The 18,349-nt window shown below is 35.8% G+C and overlaps 1 protein-coding gene across 4 annotated transcripts in view; it reads right to left on the bottom strand.

Moving 5' to 3' along the window:
• Positions 1-18,349, bottom strand: part of UGGT2 (UDP-glucose glycoprotein glucosyltransferase 2) — a 233,570-nt gene that overhangs the window by 38,917 nt on the left and 176,304 nt on the right. For all 4 annotated transcript variants that reach the window (XM_058438019.1, XM_058438016.1, XM_058438017.1 and 1 more), the window contains 3 exons: positions 17,718-17,832; positions 6,438-6,554; positions 2,295-2,421 (listed from right to left, as the gene is read on the bottom strand). In XM_058438019.1, coding sequence (XP_058294002.1) covers positions 2,295-2,421; positions 6,438-6,554; positions 17,718-17,832 — 359 coding nt within the window. The remainder of the gene's footprint in view (positions 1-2,294; positions 2,422-6,437; positions 6,555-17,717; positions 17,833-18,349) is intronic.

An 18,349-nucleotide genomic window follows, 5' to 3' on the forward strand; every position in this document is an offset into this window, starting at 1 on the left:
ACAGTGTGGCGATTCCTCGAGGATCTAAAACTAGAAATACCATTTGACCCAGACATCCCATTACCCAAAGGATTATAACTCATGCTGCTATAAAGACACATGCACACGTATGTTTATTGCGGCATTATTCACAATAGCAAAGACTTGGAACCAACCCAAATGTCCATCAATGATAGACTGGTTTAAGAAAATGTGGCACATATACACCATGGAATACTACGCAGCCTTAAAAAGGGTGAGTTCATGTCCTTTGTAGGGACATAGATGAAGCTGGAAACCACCATTCTCATCAAACTATCACAAGGACAGAAAACCAAACACCACCTGTCCTCACTCATAGGTGGGAATTAAACAATGAGAACACTTGGACACAGGGTCGGGAACACCACACACTGGGGCCTGTTGTGGGGTGGGGGTAGGGGGTGGGATAGCATTAGGTGATATATCCAATGTAAATGACAAGTTAATGGGTGCAGCACACCAACATGGCACATGTATACATATGTAACATACCTGCACTGTGCACATATACCCTAGAACTTAAGGTATAATAATAATAATAAAAAAAATCTCTTTTGTAAAACTTCTCTCCCTTATATACATATCTATACACAAACATATACATACAGACCTATGATTTTTCTTTAATGGAAATGAGATCAATTATATTATAAATATTGCTCTATAACCTATTTAACTTAAAAATATGCTGTCAGCACAAATACATTTACCTTGTTTGTCTTGAAAGGCTACACTGTATTTCATTGTTTGTATCAATGTTTATGTAACCAACTGTCTATTGATGAACAGATTATTTCTATTTCATTGTTAAAAATAATGCTATAATAAACACACCAATATAGACATCATTTTTCTAAGTTTGTTGAAGTGAATTGCTGGGTGAAAGGGTATACAAATTTTAAATTTTTATACATATAAAATTTCCTCAACTTATACAGCTACTATATGTATACTTGTATAAAAATGCTAACTTTCCAACATTCTCACCAATGCTCACTAACTGTTAACTCTTTCCCAACTTGATAAAAGAAATACTTCTATATAGGAAAAAGATGTTTTCTGTTGAGGTAATTTTCCTTTCTTCCTTCTTCCTGCTTTCTTTCCTTCTCTCCCTCCTCCCTTTATCATCCTATTTCTCCCCCTTTAAAAAGAATTATATCATACCACTTACAGAATATTCTTTTCCTTCTGAATTGAAATAGTATCTTTATCTATACTAAATTATTATATATACATGGGTGTGTATAATGAGCTTTTTGAACACACCAAGAAAACTTTTTTTTTTTTGAAGGAAAACTTTTTTTTTTTTAGGTCAAGATGAAACAATTTCACGTTTATATGAGAAAGTTTATACATAATCATTTTGGCTTCCCTAAACAGTAAAGCTGAGGAAAATGAGAACTGTATTCTGAACCACTGGGAAGAATTATTGAGAGTATTAGCCAATATAATCTAGTGAAAGTCTCTAACACACTGACCCAAACACAATAGGAGTTCAGGGGGTTTTTTAAGAAAGAGTGAAGAATAGGGAGACACAGGCAGCACTGATAGGGAAAGAGAATTACAGGACAATCAAGAAGTTTGCATCAGCTTAAAAAAAATAAATCCAGCACATTTGTTGAACACTTATGTAGGGCAATGAAATGCCAAGGTAGCCACAGTTTTTTTCATAAAAGGAATTGAAGCAAATCTAACCCAAGTCATTCTCCAGCCCATGATTAAGGATACTAGAACCACAAACGTGGGGAAACCTGTGTTATATACAAGATTAATTTCAGAGATAGGAAATGATATTTTTAGTTAGCTATGTAAAGCTTTTATTAATTTTTAGGACTTGCTCAAATTTTCACATTTAGGAGATTCAGTGCAATCTTTTTATTATTATTATTATTATTATTATTATTATACTTTAAGTTTTAGGGTACATGTGCACAATGTGCAGGTTTGTTACATATGTATCCATGTGCCAATCTTAAAGACAAACACTCCTTTTACTTTTATTTTTCACCTCTATCTTGCGTCAGGAGACTAATGTTACACTACTTATCTATATATAGATATGAGCTGAAGCTGTATCCATGGGGAAACAGATTATCTACGTTTTAAACTTATAAGCTTAGTCTACACAAAAATACACCTTTAAATTATGCCACAGACTTTCTTAAAGAAATTCTTAATCATTTGATAAATTCACTAAGAAATGAGTCTGTAGTCTATTCTAATCTCATTAATGCAACACACGTTTCAGACATCACAACAGGTTGATGACTTACTTGTATCTTGCTTCTTGTTTTCAAGATGATCTAATAGTTGTCTTATCTCAGCATCATACTCCACCCATTCTGGGACAATTCTGGCAGCAGCTTTTAGTTTGGGTTCTTTTGTTTTGGGATTATTGCACTAAAAGTTTAAGTAAATTTTGTTAACGAAAGACCATGCTCCTGGAAACATAAGGACAATGCTGTGTCACTAGGGCAAATAAAATACATTTTATAAAAAGCAGAGTCCTACTAAGTACTGAAAGTTTAATACACACAGGATCAAGTGAAATGACATATCACAACTTATGTACATAATGATTGCTTAATACAAATACCTCAATCAGAAATTTAAATAAAAATTGTTGAAAGACATTCTGATGACTCATAAGTCCGTCAAAAAATTACGTAAAATGTTTTGACAAAAGATCCAATTACATTACCACTATGTAGAAGAACATAGCAGACTAGTGTGCTTTCTAGGCACAGTAGAAAAACATGGAAATGGCATCTCGGTTCTCAGGGTTCCAACTCCATATTTACTAATAGTAGGATGTGTATATATCACATAATTATGTGTGTGTGTAGGGTGTGTATCTTATTCAACTGCAGAAGAAATTAACATAAGAAAATCTCTAAGGTTCCATCAATACACAATCAGTTTAAACTACTGAGTACTACTATAGAGTTTCTTGGGAAATTAAAGTTAAAAGCAAAAATTATAGAAGGTTGACAAGAATCTGACACATTATGTATCTGAAGGTACAGCTGAAAGGATCTGCTGATATATTAGACGTGAGTTGTAAGTAAAGAGAGGCATCAAAGAAAGACAAAGCCACCAGTACCTTTGGCTTGAGCAATATAAAAAATGGATTTGCCATTTACTGAGATAGAAGACAATGGGAGCAGTATAAACTTCATCAAGTAATAAAGGAAGCCCATTCACTATTTACAAAGAATTAAGGCAGGAAGCAACTTGAAGCTCACTTCTGGTGACATTTTCTCCGCTTGCTTTCCTCTTATTTCTAAGGGGAAAGCTATTAGTCATGAGCCATGAGCCTGTTGTCTTAACCCTTTCCTCACCAAATATTTTCAGTTGATTCATTATGGATTTCTTTTCCATAGTCACATATTCCTGAGGTAAGTGGAAAACACAATTTTCTTTGCAGAAATTAACTTTATAGGCAATGTCTTCTACATAGTGAAGATAATGGGACTAATTCTTTTTTTAATTCTGTCAAACTATTAAAAAAAATTACGTTTTCTTTAGCTATTTGTACTACAATGGGTTTGTGTGTGTGTGTGTGTGTGTGTGTGTGTGTGTGTATGTGTGTGCTTGTGCATACACTCTATAAGCTTTATTAGTGGTTCTTAACTGGGTAATCATGCCCCTCGGGGAGCTTTGGCAAAGTCTGGAGAAAATTTGTGATGGCTGGGGAGTGGTGGGGTGCTACTGCCATCTAGTGGACAGAGGCCAGAAATGCTGCTGAAGACCCCACAACGCACAGGAAAACCCCTGTTAACAAAGAATTCTCCACTCCTCAATGCCAATAGCACTGAGGCTGAAAAACTCTGGTTGAGATGGAAAGTTGAGAGAGTATAATGACATTCATAAACATTTTCATTCCCACATTCAATATTATTAGTCATGCTCTTTTCTTCTGTTAGGCCATTTCCTTGGGAATTTTCTGCATTCTCTTTTCTCCTCCATGAAGAATAGCATGTTCTCTCATTCTACTCAGTGTTTCTGTGAGGGAGACCGGCTGAACACCAAAATTTGTGCCTCTTCTCCTTTTCCTGGGTATTGCTATTGCTAGGAAGTAGCTGTTCATCCAGGAATGCCATTTCTCAGCTCCTGTTACATCTAGATATGGCCATGTGACTAACTCCCACCAAGGAGCCATGCATTTAGGATTCAAGATATATTCTCCACACTTTTTTCCCCTTCCCTCCAGATTGGCACTATCCAATACAAATACAATGAAAACCACATACGTGATTTGTGGGTTTTTTTCACTAGAAAAATACTAAATACTAGTAGCCATGTATAAACATGTAAGACGAATAGGTGAAATAAATTTTAATACTATATTTTATTCAACCCAACATATCCAAAATACTAAGTCAACATGTAATCAATACAAAAATTAGTAATGAGATATATGTTATTTTCATTGTATTGAGTATTCAAAATCTGGTGTGTACTTTATACCTTACAGCACATTTCAATTCAGAATAGCAACATGTTAAGGGCTCAATAGCCACATAAGGCAAGTAGCTACTGCACTGGAAGGAGCAGTTACAGGTGGACAAAAAGTACTCCCTGAGACATGGCACACAGGAGGGCTACTCAATGATGGAGATACCCACTTAGGTCTGCTGCTGGAATGAGTATGAAGCCACTCAATTTTGGGGGTTTGTTATGGTAGCTCATGTTAGTCTAAGTACTAAAGATCCCAAAGTGAGCTATATCACTACTGTATGAGCCACAACAGAACCCTAACAACATATTAGTAATTGTGTTCAATAATGTTCTTGGCCTCTCTTTATGAAATTCCTTTGCTTACCTCTTAAAAATGTCATTTTATTTGTTTCTGCTATATTCTACCACCTATGATTATATTCTAACATACTGGCATGCTACTTTTAAAATATGTATTTCTATACATGTCTGAAAAAGTTCCTATATTTTGTTTTCCTGCCTTTTGTTCAAAATTGTGTGAATTCTAACATTTTAATAGCTTATTCGTCAGTGAAGATCTTGTAAACAATTTTCTACACTTAGCACATTAAAAACAATATGGTAGGAAAAAACTTATTATACCTACTAAAGACAAGGTAGTAGTGGAATGTAAGATCTAAATGGACAACGAATATATTAGTTTGAAATATTTTATGTTTAGGAGAGTTAAACTGCATAGCATAAACTGCTTTAAATGAAAATCTAAGAAAAATAATCTCTTAAAAATAAGAAAAAAGCATGTATGATATATTTTAAGTAGACAAAATTGTCTTGTTTGCCTTTATTTGGGGGAAATATTGGCAGGATAACTAAACTGAAGACGTGTCAAGATGATAGCTAATCCATGAACATTTTCAGCTAGCTCTCAGCCTTTTTTTTTTTTTTTTTTTTTTTTTGAGATGGAGTTTTGCTCTTGTCTCCAGGCTGGAGTGCAGTGGCACAATCTCGGCTCTCTGCAACCTCCGCCTCCCAGGTTCAAGCGATTCTCCTGCCTCAGCCTCCCGAGTAGCTGGGACTACAGGCGTATGCCACCACACCCAGCTAATTTTTTGTAATTTTAGTAGAGATGGGGTTTCATCATGTTGGCCAGGCTGGTCTCGAACTCCTGACCTCAGGTGATCCACCTGCCTCGGCCTCCTAAAGTGCAGGGATTACAGGCGTGAGCCACTGTGCCCAGCCCTCTCAGCCTTTTATTCAAAAGTCCTTTTGCAGAAAAGAGTTAACACAGAAAGCCTGAAATTGCTATTCTTAGAAAGACCTGCTTGTAAAGTTGGCTCCTTGCTGGCACCTGGGAACACAGGGTTCAGGATGGTTCCCACCATTCCTTTATAAGAGTAACTCACTGTGTCTAAATTATCTGTGCAAAGGTGTTTATGCTAAACACTTGCTTTCCTTCTGAGTGCCGGAAATTTAGGTGTGTCTCAGGCAGACAGTGCTATATGGTCACCAGCCCCCAGTAAAACCCCTGGACACAGGGGTTTCTAATAAATGTCCTTAGTAGGTAATACTTCACACTGGTTGTGGAATCTCTTATTGCTTGAGGAATGAAGCTTGTCCCGTGTGACATCACAGAGAAAGGACTATTGGAGTCTTGCACATGATTTTCTCTCTGCCCCATGTGCCTTTTCCCTTTACTGACTTTGCTTTATATCCTTTCACTGTGATAAATCACAGCCACGAATATGATTATATTTTGCATCTTATGAATCTCCTTAGTGAATCATCAAACCTCAGGGTGGTCTTGGGGGCCCCCAAAATAGCCCTATACTTGCCAACCTAAGTAAATGTGTAATAGACTGAACAGCAGAAGAAGTGAATTAATAGGTATGCCACTCCCTTTGTAAAACAGGAAGAAAATATTTCTATTTAAACATTTCCGTATCTGCCTACATACAAATGAAAACAAAGACACTCACCAGATCAATTGTTTTGGCTCTTTGTTTGGATTCATCATCACACCAGGTTTCACACCACAGCCAGTCTTGAGGAAGAGACTTAATGGCAACTTGGTAAATCATATTATTGGGGAGATCCTACAGAAAAACGTGATTTAATCATAGAAATCATATGAAATTTAGAGTCAGAAGGAAAGAAGCTGAATGAAGTAAGACATCAGTTAGACTGTAAACAGATCATAAAACATATGCAAATCTGAGATTTCTCTACACTTTTAAGCTTAAAATACCTAAGGTGATCCAATCATCTTGGGTCATGAATGAATCCATGCACTGGAATATACCTACATCTCTCCTAGACTCTACCCCTGGGAACAAGGATGAAGAGGGAGGCATAGAAACCTACCATTCAATAGTCCCCACAATGGACAGCCTCACTACCGCTATCTGCCTCTATTGCTCACATTATGCCTGCAATTACTGTTCATATCTGTCACCACCATGCTCTCTGGATTCTGAGGTGAACTTTCATCTCCCCATTGGAAACAATGATCCATGAATATTTTCCCATTTCTGTATGCTCAGAGCTCTCTAAGTAAAGATTGCTGGCATCTGGGCTAATGGATGTTTGACTGGCAAACTAGCCTAGTAAGTTAGAGACCTTTGGAGAGAATCAGACAAATCTTCCCCAGAGATATTTGTTTATATTCCAGGGGTAGAGTCCTTCCCTTCCTTTCTCTAGAGAAGATCTGCTTATATTCAAGAGCAAAGGCATGTTCCTCTCTCTCCAAGAGTATGAAGGGTACTTGTGCTGGTTTTCCTACATAAGCTCCAAGATTCACAATTTTAAGGTTCTTCTCTCAACACCCCTATTAAACATCACACTGAAAGTCCTAGCAAATGCAATAAGACAAGGAAAATGTATATAGATTGGGAAGGGAAAAAAACCTGTCATTGTTTGTGATAACAGGATTGTTTATGCAGAAAATCCCAAGAATCAAGGGAAAAAACTTCTGGAACTGATAAGCAATTTTAGCAATGTTACAAGATACAAAGTTAATATACAAAAGTCAACTGCTTTTCTATATACCAGCAATGAACAAACATAATTTGAAATTTAAGAAAACACACCATTTACATTAGCACCAAAAAAGAGAAATACTTAAATATAAATCTAATAAAATATGTTCCTCAACAAAATGAAAACTACAAAATTCTGAGGAAAGAAATCAAAGAACACTGAAATATATGAAGAGATATTCTATGTTCGCACATAGGAAGACTCCATAGTCAAGATATCAATTCTTCCCAGATTTATCTATAGACTTAACACAATCTCAATCAAAGGCTTAGCAAGTTATTTTGTGGAGATTGACCAACTGATTCTAAAGTTTAGGGAAAAAGGAAAAGATCCAGAATATCCAACACAATATTGAAGAATAAAGTCAGAGGGCTAACAGTACCAGACTTGAAGTCTTACTATAAAGTTACAGTAATCGAAACAGTGTGGTATTGGAAAAATAAGAGACAAATACATCAATGGAACACAGTAAAGAGCCCAGAAATAGAAAATTACCTATACTTTCTGCTCATTTTTTTTTTGTAAACCTAAGACTGCTCTAAAAAAATAAAGTCTGTTAATCAAAGAAAGAAAAACCGTAACTGTTCCTTCTGACATCCTTAGTTCCTTGGAATCCCTTCCTTAAATAACCTGGCCTATCATATTATCTAAGCTACTAACTCAAATGGTTATATACTAGACCAAGTCTTCTATACTTTCAATTTCATGGTGCCACTCTCTGACCACCTCTTGATTTTTGGCTCACTCCACTGAGTACTCTGATATCAATATCCTTTGATTCCTTGGAACCTCCAATCAACTGATTCTACCATGATTTCACTGTCCCTCATTCCTTGATTTATTCACCCCTATATAGTTATTCTTTTGAATATACTCTCAACTGTCTTATTCTTCTCTTAGTTGTACTTTCTTGACAAAGTCATAGTCCTGATTAAACCTCAATCTCTGTACCTGTTCTCATGGAACTCAACATGGCTGAGTTCCATGAGTACAGGACACACACACACACACACACACACACACATAGCCCCCATGCTGACCGTTTTTTCATTTTAACCTCATGAATATAAATCCTAGGGGAACCTTAATTCTGTCAATTATATACATGGGTCTACTCTCTTGTCACTTAGCAGATCTTTAGCTGATTATTTCACACACTGTCCTCATATTCTCCCCTAACCTCCATGTACCTAATAATCTACTTTGTCTCTATGAGTTTGTTTAGTCTGGACATATCACATAAGTAAAATTATACATTATAAGGATTTTGTGTCTGGCTTCTGTCAGCACAATGTTGTCAAGGTCCATCCATGCTGTGACATATTTCAGTACTTCAATCCTTTTTACAGCCGAAAACATTCCATTTTATAAATTTACAACATTTGGCTTATTCATTTGTCAACCGATGGGTTGTTTCCATTTTCCAGCTGTTATAAACAATGCTTCTATAAACATTTGTATAAATTTTTGTTTCGACACGTTTTCAACTCTCTTGGGTATGTATCTAGGAGTGGAACTGCTGGGTCATATGTTAACTCTGTTTAACATTTTGATGACCTGTCAAACTGTTTTTGAACTTGGTACACTATTCTACATTCCAAATAGGAGCGTATCATGGTTCCATTTTTCTCCATATCCTTGTCCACTCTTGTTATTGTCGATCTTTTTTTTTGTAGCTATCATAGCGAGTATGAAGTGGTATCTCATTGTGGTTTTGATTTGCTATTCCTAATGACAATGGCATTGAGCTCTTTTCATGTGTTTATTGGACATTTGTGTATCACAGAAGACGTATCAATGGCTAGTAAATACATATAATGTCTATTTACATAGGCATATTTCATATTTAAATGTCTATTTAAATAGACATTTCCCATTTAAATGTCTATTTAAATAGACATATTAAAATCTCTAAACACATTTAAATCTCTATTTAAAGACTTAAATGTACAAACTAAAACCAATGTATTTATTTTTTTGAGACAGAGTTTTGTTCTTGTCGCCCAGGCTGGAGTGCAATGGCATGATCTCGGCTCACTGTAACCTCCACCTCCTGGGTTCAAGTGATTCTCCTGCCTCAGCCTCCCAAGTAGCTGGGATTACAGGTGCCCGCCACCATGCCCAGCTAATTTTCTATATTTTTAGTAGAGACAGAGTTTCACCATGTTGGCCAGGCTGGTCTTCAACTCCTGACCTCAAGTGCCTAGGCCTCCCAAAGTGCTGGGATTACAGGCGTGAGCCACCACGCCTGGCCTGTTTTGGCGATTTTAGGTCTACGGCATTCCATTTGAATTTTAGAATCAACTTCATTAATTTGTACAAGAAAGCCTAATAAATATAGGAAAATAGAGAGTAATGTTTTTATTGGAATTGCATTAAATCTAGTGATTAATTTGGGGAGAAACCACATCTTAGCAATATCCAATCTTCCAACCGTGAACAAGGTATATCTCTCTAAATATTCAGCTGATTTTTAATCTCTCTCAGCAGTTTTGTAGGTTTCAATCTGTAAGTCTTAAGTCTGACCACTAAGTTTTTCATTTTTAAAATGCCACAGAAATGGATATTTAATTTCAATTTTCAATTGTTATTGCTAGTATATAGAAATAGAATTGGGTTTTCATAGTGATTTTGTATTTTGCAACTTTGTGAAATGCAGTTATTAGTTCTAGCTTTTTGGTAGATTACATGAGGTTTTCTACCTAGATGATCACATTGATTGTCCCCCTTACCCGTCCAAGACAGCCAGTTTTACTTATTCCTTGCCTATCTGGATGCCTTTTATTTTTTTTCTTGCCTTGCTGTACTAGGTATCTGTCTAGTGCAATACTGAATAGGAAAGGTAAGAGTGGATATCCTTGCTGTGTTTCTGATCTTAGGGAGAAAGCATTCAGTCTTTGATTATTAAGTATGATGTTAGCTGTAGGTTTTTCACAGATGCCCTTTATCAGGATGAGGAAGTTCTCTTCCAGTTCTAGTGTGCTGAGAGTTTTAAATCAGGAATGGATAGTGGAATATATCAAATGCTCTTTTGCATATATTTAGCTGATCATGCATATATATGGATATGTATTTTAGTCTTTACTATAGTGAGTTACATTGATTTTCTAATACTGAATCAATCTTGCATTCCTGGGATAAAGTTCATGTGGTGATGATTCATGATATAAGATCCTTTTTATATATTACTAAATTTGATTACTTAAAACTTTGTTAACAATTTTTACAACTTTTCTTAAGAAATGCTTGTCTATAATTTTCCTTTCTTATAATATCTTTGGTCTTGATGTCAAGGGAATGCTGCCTCATAGAATGAGTTGAAAAATATTCCCTTCTTTTCAATTTTCTGGAAGAGTTTGTGTAAAACTGGTATTATTTCTTTCTTTGAAGTTTGATAGAATTCACTACTGAAGCTATCTGGGCCTGGGGATTTAAATTACAAATTACATTTCTTCAACTGATACAGGGTTATTCATGTTCTGACTTTTGGTGGTTTGTGTCTTTTAAATAATTTGGCCGTTTCATCAAAGTTGTTGAATGTATTACCAGGAAGTTGATTCTAATAGGCCCTTGATTATTCTTTCAGTATCTGTAGAATCTGTGTGCTGTCATGTCTCACATTTCTATATTGGTAATTTGTGTCTTTTACCTTTTTTTTTCTGATCAGTCTAGATAGAGGTTCATCGGTTTTGTTGATTTTCTCAAAGAACCAGCTTTGGTTTCATTTTTAAAAATCTACAAAAATGCATCTTTCTTTTCTTTTTTTCATTTTACTGATTTCCATTCTAACCTTAATTATTCCTTTTTTCTATTTAATTTTTTCTAAATTAAAAATTTTATTTTTTTAGAGCAGTTATTAGGTTCACAGCCAAATTAAGAGGAAGGCACAGAGATTTCCCATATACTCACTGTTCCCACACATGCATTACCTACTCCCCTATTATCAACACCCCCCACCGAAGTGATATGTTTGTTACAACACATGAACCTACATTCACGCATTATACTCATTCAAAGTCTACAGTTTACATTAGGCTTCTTTCTTGGTGTTGTACATTCTACGGGTTTGGACAACTGTATAATGACATGTATCTACCACTATATATTTTCCCTGCCTAAAAATTCTCTGTGCTCCACCATATTCATCACTTGCCCCCTCCCTGCCATCAAACTCTGACAACCACTTATCTTTATACTGTCTCCATAGTTTTGCTTTTTCCAGAATGTCATATAGTTAGAATAATACAGTATGTAATCTTTTCAGATTGGCTTCTTTCACTTAGTTATTATACATTTAAAGTTCTTCCTTGTGTTTTCATGGCTTAATAGCTCATTTCTTTTTAACTCTGAATAATATTCCATGGTCTGGATGTATGCGTTTCTTTACCGATTCACCTACTAAAAGACATCTTGGTTGGCTGCATATTTTGGCAATTATAAATAAAGGTGTTATAAATATCTATGTGCAGGTTTTTATGTAGCCATAAGTTTTCACTTTGAGTAAATTCCAAAAATTACAATGGCTAAATCGTATGGTAAGAGTTTGTTTAGTTTTGTAAGAAACTGTCAAATTGTCTTCCAAAGTGACTATATCATTTTGTACTCTTCTCAGCAATGAACGCAAGTTCCTCTTGCTCCACATCTTCACTAGCCTTTGGTGGTGTCAGTATTCTGGATTTTGGCCTTCCTAATAGGTGTGTGGTGGTATCTTACTGTTGTTTAATTTGTGTATCCCTTATGATATATGATGTGGAGCATCTGCTCATATGCTTATATGTCATCTGTATATGTTCTTTGGTGACGTGTCTGTTAAGGTCTTTGGTCCATTTCTAAATTTGGTTTGTTTTCTGATTGTTGAGTCTTTAGAGTTCTTTGCATTTTTTTGGATAACACTCCTTTATCAGATGCATCTTTTAAAAAATTATTTTTGCCAAAAAAACTTTTCTTTCTCGTGTTATTGTCTTTTGCAGAGCAGAAGTTTTTAATTTCAGTGAAGTCCAGCTTATCAATTATTACTTTCATGGATCATGACTTTGGTGTTATATCTAAAAAGTCATTGACATACCCAAGGCCATCTAGGTTTTCTCCTATATTATCTTCCAGGAGTTTTGCATTTTGTGTTCTACATTCAAGTCTATAAACCATTTTGAGTTAATTTTTCTGAAGGGTGTAAGATCTGTGTCTAGATTCATTTTTTTCTTATGAGATGTTCAGTTGTTCCAGTGGCATTTGTTGAAAATACTATCTTTGCTCTATTTTTGTTCCTCTGTCATAGATTGGGTGACTATATTTATGTGGGTTTATTTCTGGGCTCTCTATTGTTCCATTGATCTATTTTTCTATTCTTTTGCCAACATACTTTCTTGATTACTATAGCTTTACAGTGAAATAAGTCTGGTATTGCTAGTCTTCTGACTTTCTTCTTTTTCAATATTGTGTTGGTTATTCCAGGTCTTTTCCTTTTCTATATAAACTTTAAAATCAGTAGGTTGACAATCATAAAACAACTTGTTAGAACTTTGATTGGAATTGTGTGGAATCTATAAATTGATCTGGGAAGAATTTATCAATTTAGTCTTGAGCAATTTAGTCCTCCTATCCATAAACAGGGAATACCTCTTCATGTATTTCAGTGTTCTTGAATTTCTTTCATTAGAATTTTACAGTTTTCCTCATGTAGAGAAACATTTATTAGATTTATACTTAAATATTATTTTGGTGCTAATTTAAATGATTCTGTGTTTTTAATTTTAAATTCCACTTGTTTATTGTTGGAATACAGAAAAATGACTTTTTCTTTGTCATATAGATTATATTCTTAAATCTGTATCAGGCAAAGATCCCTACACAAACGATATTATTAAAAACAAAATACAACCCTAAAAATGTATATTATAAACATAAGGGAATAATATTAATATACTTAAAAAAATTTATCTTAAGGCCAGGTGCGGTGGCTCATGCCTATAATCCCAGCACTTTGGGAGGCCGAGGCAGGCGGATCACGAATTCAGGAGATCGAGACCATCCTGGCTAACATGGTGAAACCCAGTCTCTACTAAAAAATACAAAAAGTTAGCTGGGCGTGGTGGCGGGCGCCTGTAGTCCCAGCTACTCAGGAGGCTGAGGCAGGAGAATGGCATGAACCCAGGAGGCAGAGCTTGCAGTGAGCCGAGATAGCACCACTGCACTCCAGCCTGGGTGACAGAGTGAGACTCTGTCTCAAAAAAAAAAAAATTATCTTATGCAAAATAGCATTTAATTTTTTATAAATAACTTTCATTATACTTATTCTTTATTTCAGACACCTGATCTAAGCCCACAGACTTTGTAATCAGTCTTTTGCTCCAGGTTAATTAATTAAACTTTTATTTTTGGTTCAGGGGTACATGTGCAAGTTTGCTATATAGGTAAATTGAATGTCATGGAGGTTTAGTGTACAAATTATTTTGTCACCCAGGTAGTAAGCACAGTACCTGAAACGTAGTAAAAATGACTAACTTTTATATATTAATCTTTTATATATTAATTTATACTTTTATATATTAATTATATATTAACCTTTGACCTTGCTATAATCCCTTATTGGTACACTGTTTTTTGGGTTTTTTTGGTCATTTTTTTGGATTGTCTAGGCATTTGCAAATAAAGGCAGTTTTATTTCTTCCTTCCCAATTTGTATACCTTTTATTTCCTTTTCTTGTCTTATTGCATTAGCCAAGACCTTACTTTGGTTTTAACTGTTCTTTTTTCCCTAGTTTCTAGGTAGAAGATGAGGTTGAGACCTTTTTTCTTTTCTAAAGGAAGTTCTTAGTGCTATAAATTTATTTCTAAGAACTATTTTAGCTGCTTATGAATATATTCCAACCATAGGCTACTTTTTTTCTGTACAAACTGAATAATGAGGTACATGAATGTAGAAAGAAACGTAGTCTATACTTGGAGTATATTCATAAGAAGTGGTGAATGGCTTGACCAATTGGTCAGAGGCCAAGAAATAGAAAGATAGGAAGATTAAGGGCAAGAAATTCTGGGGTAGAGGCTTCTGGATGAGCCTATGGGAGTGGCATAAACTGTCAGGATCTTTGGATACTTCATGTTAAACAGCCACCAGAAAGCATTCAACACAGAATCAGCACTAAATAACTAGGCAGTCAAAATTATGTGGTTTGTGGAAGTCTGGTAGCCTTGATCATAGGCTACTCCAATGACACAATGGGCACATGAATGGAGTAGACATGCTGGCAGAGATGGAGACTATGTACAGGCCCAACCGCATGAGCTCCTACTTACCCAGGCTCATCTAGCTCTTAGAGCTGCCAACAGCAGACGTAAACACTGAGCTTCTAATATAGCACTTATACTTTGCAAAGACCAATCAGCTGTTTGATGGTAATTTGGCTACACTAGATGTCCTTTATATAGATTCTTCTGGATTGACCTATACACATATTCTATGTATGGGTTTGCCTTTCTTGCTCACAGAAACTTAGCACCATTACCCAAGGATTTATAGTTATCTACTGACAAAGGATTCTATATAATATCGTATTAGACCAGGAAAACAGTTGTCACACCCAAGGTCACCCCCTTACCTGGGGCAGCCCATATCCAATGACTGGTTGCTATGAAGGAATAAAGACTTGCCCAAACCTGTGAAAACTATGAAGGACCATCTCAGCTTCAGAGCTCCCTGTGGGGTCAGTCAACTGAGGTCTTAATTGAATTTGTAAAGTTTCCCCAATTCCATTTCCTTCGTTCCTCCACAGTTGTTGGTCCTGAGAGTACTTCCTAATAAACTTCCTAATTTCCATGTTAGAATTAGGTGGCTTCCTGAGTAATCCAACCTGTAACAGGCAGCTAAGTGGTATTTGCTGATGGAGGGAATGGTGGAAGAGGAACAGAACTTGAGTTCTTGACTTTTTAATTTGAGATAAGTTTTAGGCATTAATGTGGCAATGCCAGTGGAGTTAATATAGGAGTTGGGAATTCAAGGGAAAGCTAAGAGCCAGAGATAACATTTGGGAACTATTAACAGAAAGATATAAATTGAAACCATGATTGGCTGCAAGACTGCCACTAGAGATGGTATGGAGTGAGAAGTGGGTCAAGGCAGAGATGTAGAGAATAGCAACATTTAAAGGAAAAGTAGAGAAAAAGTAGTTCACCAATAAAATTGTGGTGGGAAAGCCAGGGATGTCAAAGAAGAACGAGCAAGGTCTGACATGGAAGCCAATAGAGAGTAAAGAGAGTGTTAAGAAAGGAGAGGATGAAAACATCCATGCTGCAAAGAGGCACATAAAAACAAACAAGAAGTGCTCACTACACATTTTTAGCTAAGAAAAAAGATATTTTGATTTTACTGAGAAATGTTAAGTGGATTGGAGGGAGTGGGAGCCAAACTACATTTGAGTAAGGACAATCATCCCCAAAATGTGGTAATGTAGTACTGGGAGAACACCTCGGACAGTTCCTGAACTGCTTGAAAAATGAATCCTTTCTTCAGTTGTCCATAGGCAGATAACAGGCAACTTCATAGACTTTCATTCATATGTAAGACTAAGAATTCCTTATAAATACATTGGTAAAATTATTAAGAACTACCAAAAATATATTCATAATTGAAATCTGGCATGTTATTGAGGGTTATTGAGGACCCTAAGTCAGTTTTCTACTAACTGGCAATAGTGAAGAGACCCTATTTTATATGTAAACACATATATATTTGAAGATCTCCCAATTTTCAAGAATGATTAAAAAAATCAATTCCTTACCAGTGTGGTCTTGAATAACTCATTCATATTTTGACATATAATTCCCACTTACTAGATAAACAAAGGGACTAAGCTTTCTACATTATCTGGAGCCTCTGTTAACTGTTTTCCTTCATTTTTACTTTATTCCCCCCATCTTTATCCCAACCATACTGACTTTCTTGCTATTCCTCAAACATGGAAGGCCCACTCCTACCTTGGGACATTTGCATCAGATATTCTCTTTGGCCTGCATCTGCGTCAGCTTTTATGCCTCCATCTAAAATTCACTCAAAAGTCATCTTCATAAGGACATATGGCCACCCAATTTATACCTGGAAGCCCCAGCAGCCCCTATTCACTATTCTGAACTCTCTATCATGCTTTCATGTGTTTTTTCTCCAAAACATTTATCTTTAAATATTATTTTTAAATTTTATTTTTCTACTAGAATGAAAATATGAGCTAAAGAAGTCTTGTTTTTGTTTTCTGATGTCTGAAGTCTTAGGAGAATATCTGGCACACAGCAGGTATTCAACAGATGAATGAATGAATAAACATGCATGGTTGTGATAAAAATAAGAAAAAAGAGTCTTTCGCTTCTGCTAAAAGACTATAGAGTCTTGCTTCTGCTTAAATTATCTAAAATGTTTCAGATGCAATAATGAGGAAATTGATAGGATATTAGGAAAATAGTGCTTGTGAGGTGAAAGAAAATGTTAAGGCAATATCAGGGTGGGGGTGCACTGGATGAAGGGAGTTTGTCTTAAAGATCAGAGAGAGAGAGAGTTGAGCATGTTTACACAATGACAGAAGAGAGTAAGAAAAAAGAGGGTGATATGGTTTGGCTGTGTCCCCACCTAAATCTCATCATAAATGGTAATTCCCATAATTCCCACCTGTTGTGGGAGGGACCAGGTAGAGATAATTGACTCATGGGGGTGGTTTCCCCCATCCTGTTCTCTTGACAGTGAGTGGGTTCTCATGAGATCTGATGGTTTTAAGAGGGGCTTCCCCCTTCACTGGGCACTCATTCTCTCTCCTGCCACCATGTGAAGAAGGACGTGTTTGCTTCCCCTTCTGCCATGATTGTAAGTTTTCTGAGGCCTCCCCAGCCATGCAGAACTGTGAGTCAATTAAACCTCTTTCCTTTATAAATTACCCAGTCTTGGGTATATCTTTATTAGCAGTGAGAATGGACTAATACAGAGGGTAACTAAAACAGGGCATAAAGTAGAAAGAAGAGGTTTGAGAATGGAAAAGTGAGGATAAAATACTATTAGTTTTGAAAATGTTGAGCTTGAGGTGAAAAAATTATGTATAAGTAGAGATATCCAATAGATAATTACATAAACAGCTGTAAATTGAGAAAAAAGCTCAAAATATAAGACTTTAAAGTTTATGAGCACAGAGTTGGAACAGTCTATGTACACACACTCAAAATTATTCTGTTAACATTTTACTTACCTGATCTAGGTTTGAAAGACTGTTTGGATCTTGACTGAGAGCTTGGTACTGGCTCCTGAGCCTGTCACCTGCTCCAATTCTCCTGAACTTCTTGAGATCCACTACATATAAAGCACTGCAAAAATGAATTACTTCTTGATAGCCTATGTTGTTTATGTAGCTTTAGTTTTACTTTCCTCCAATGAATGTCTACAGTGACGGTATTAACTACAGATATCCTAGGATCTAATAACAATTAATCCTTTCATAAACTTGCTCCTAATATCTAATACTGTTTCCCAGGAGTTTTAAGTTTGTTTTAATTTTGGTAGAACCCATAATCTTTTAGGGTCACCCCAAGCTTTTCCAAGTTGTCATGAAACTCATGGCCTTACAAAAGGCCACGAGGCTTTGAAGATATAATCTTAATTTTATTTCACAAACCAAGTTTAAATCTTCTGGAGTAGTTAGGAGCCAAATTACTTGGGTTTAACTCCTAGCTCAGTTATATACTAGCAGGGTAAGCCTGGGCAAATTACATAAATGCTGTATGCCTCAGTTTCCACATCTACAAAATGGAGACAATAACAGTATCTCAAAAGAGTGTCATAAAGATTTTATGACTTAATATACGTAAAGGCTTACAAGAGTGA

This window comes from Hylobates moloch, unplaced genomic scaffold, assembly GCF_009828535.3.
Source record: "Hylobates moloch isolate HMO894 unplaced genomic scaffold, HMol_V3 SCAFFOLD_4, whole genome shotgun sequence".
Classification (NCBI taxonomy): domain Eukaryota; kingdom Metazoa; phylum Chordata; class Mammalia; order Primates; family Hylobatidae; genus Hylobates; species Hylobates moloch.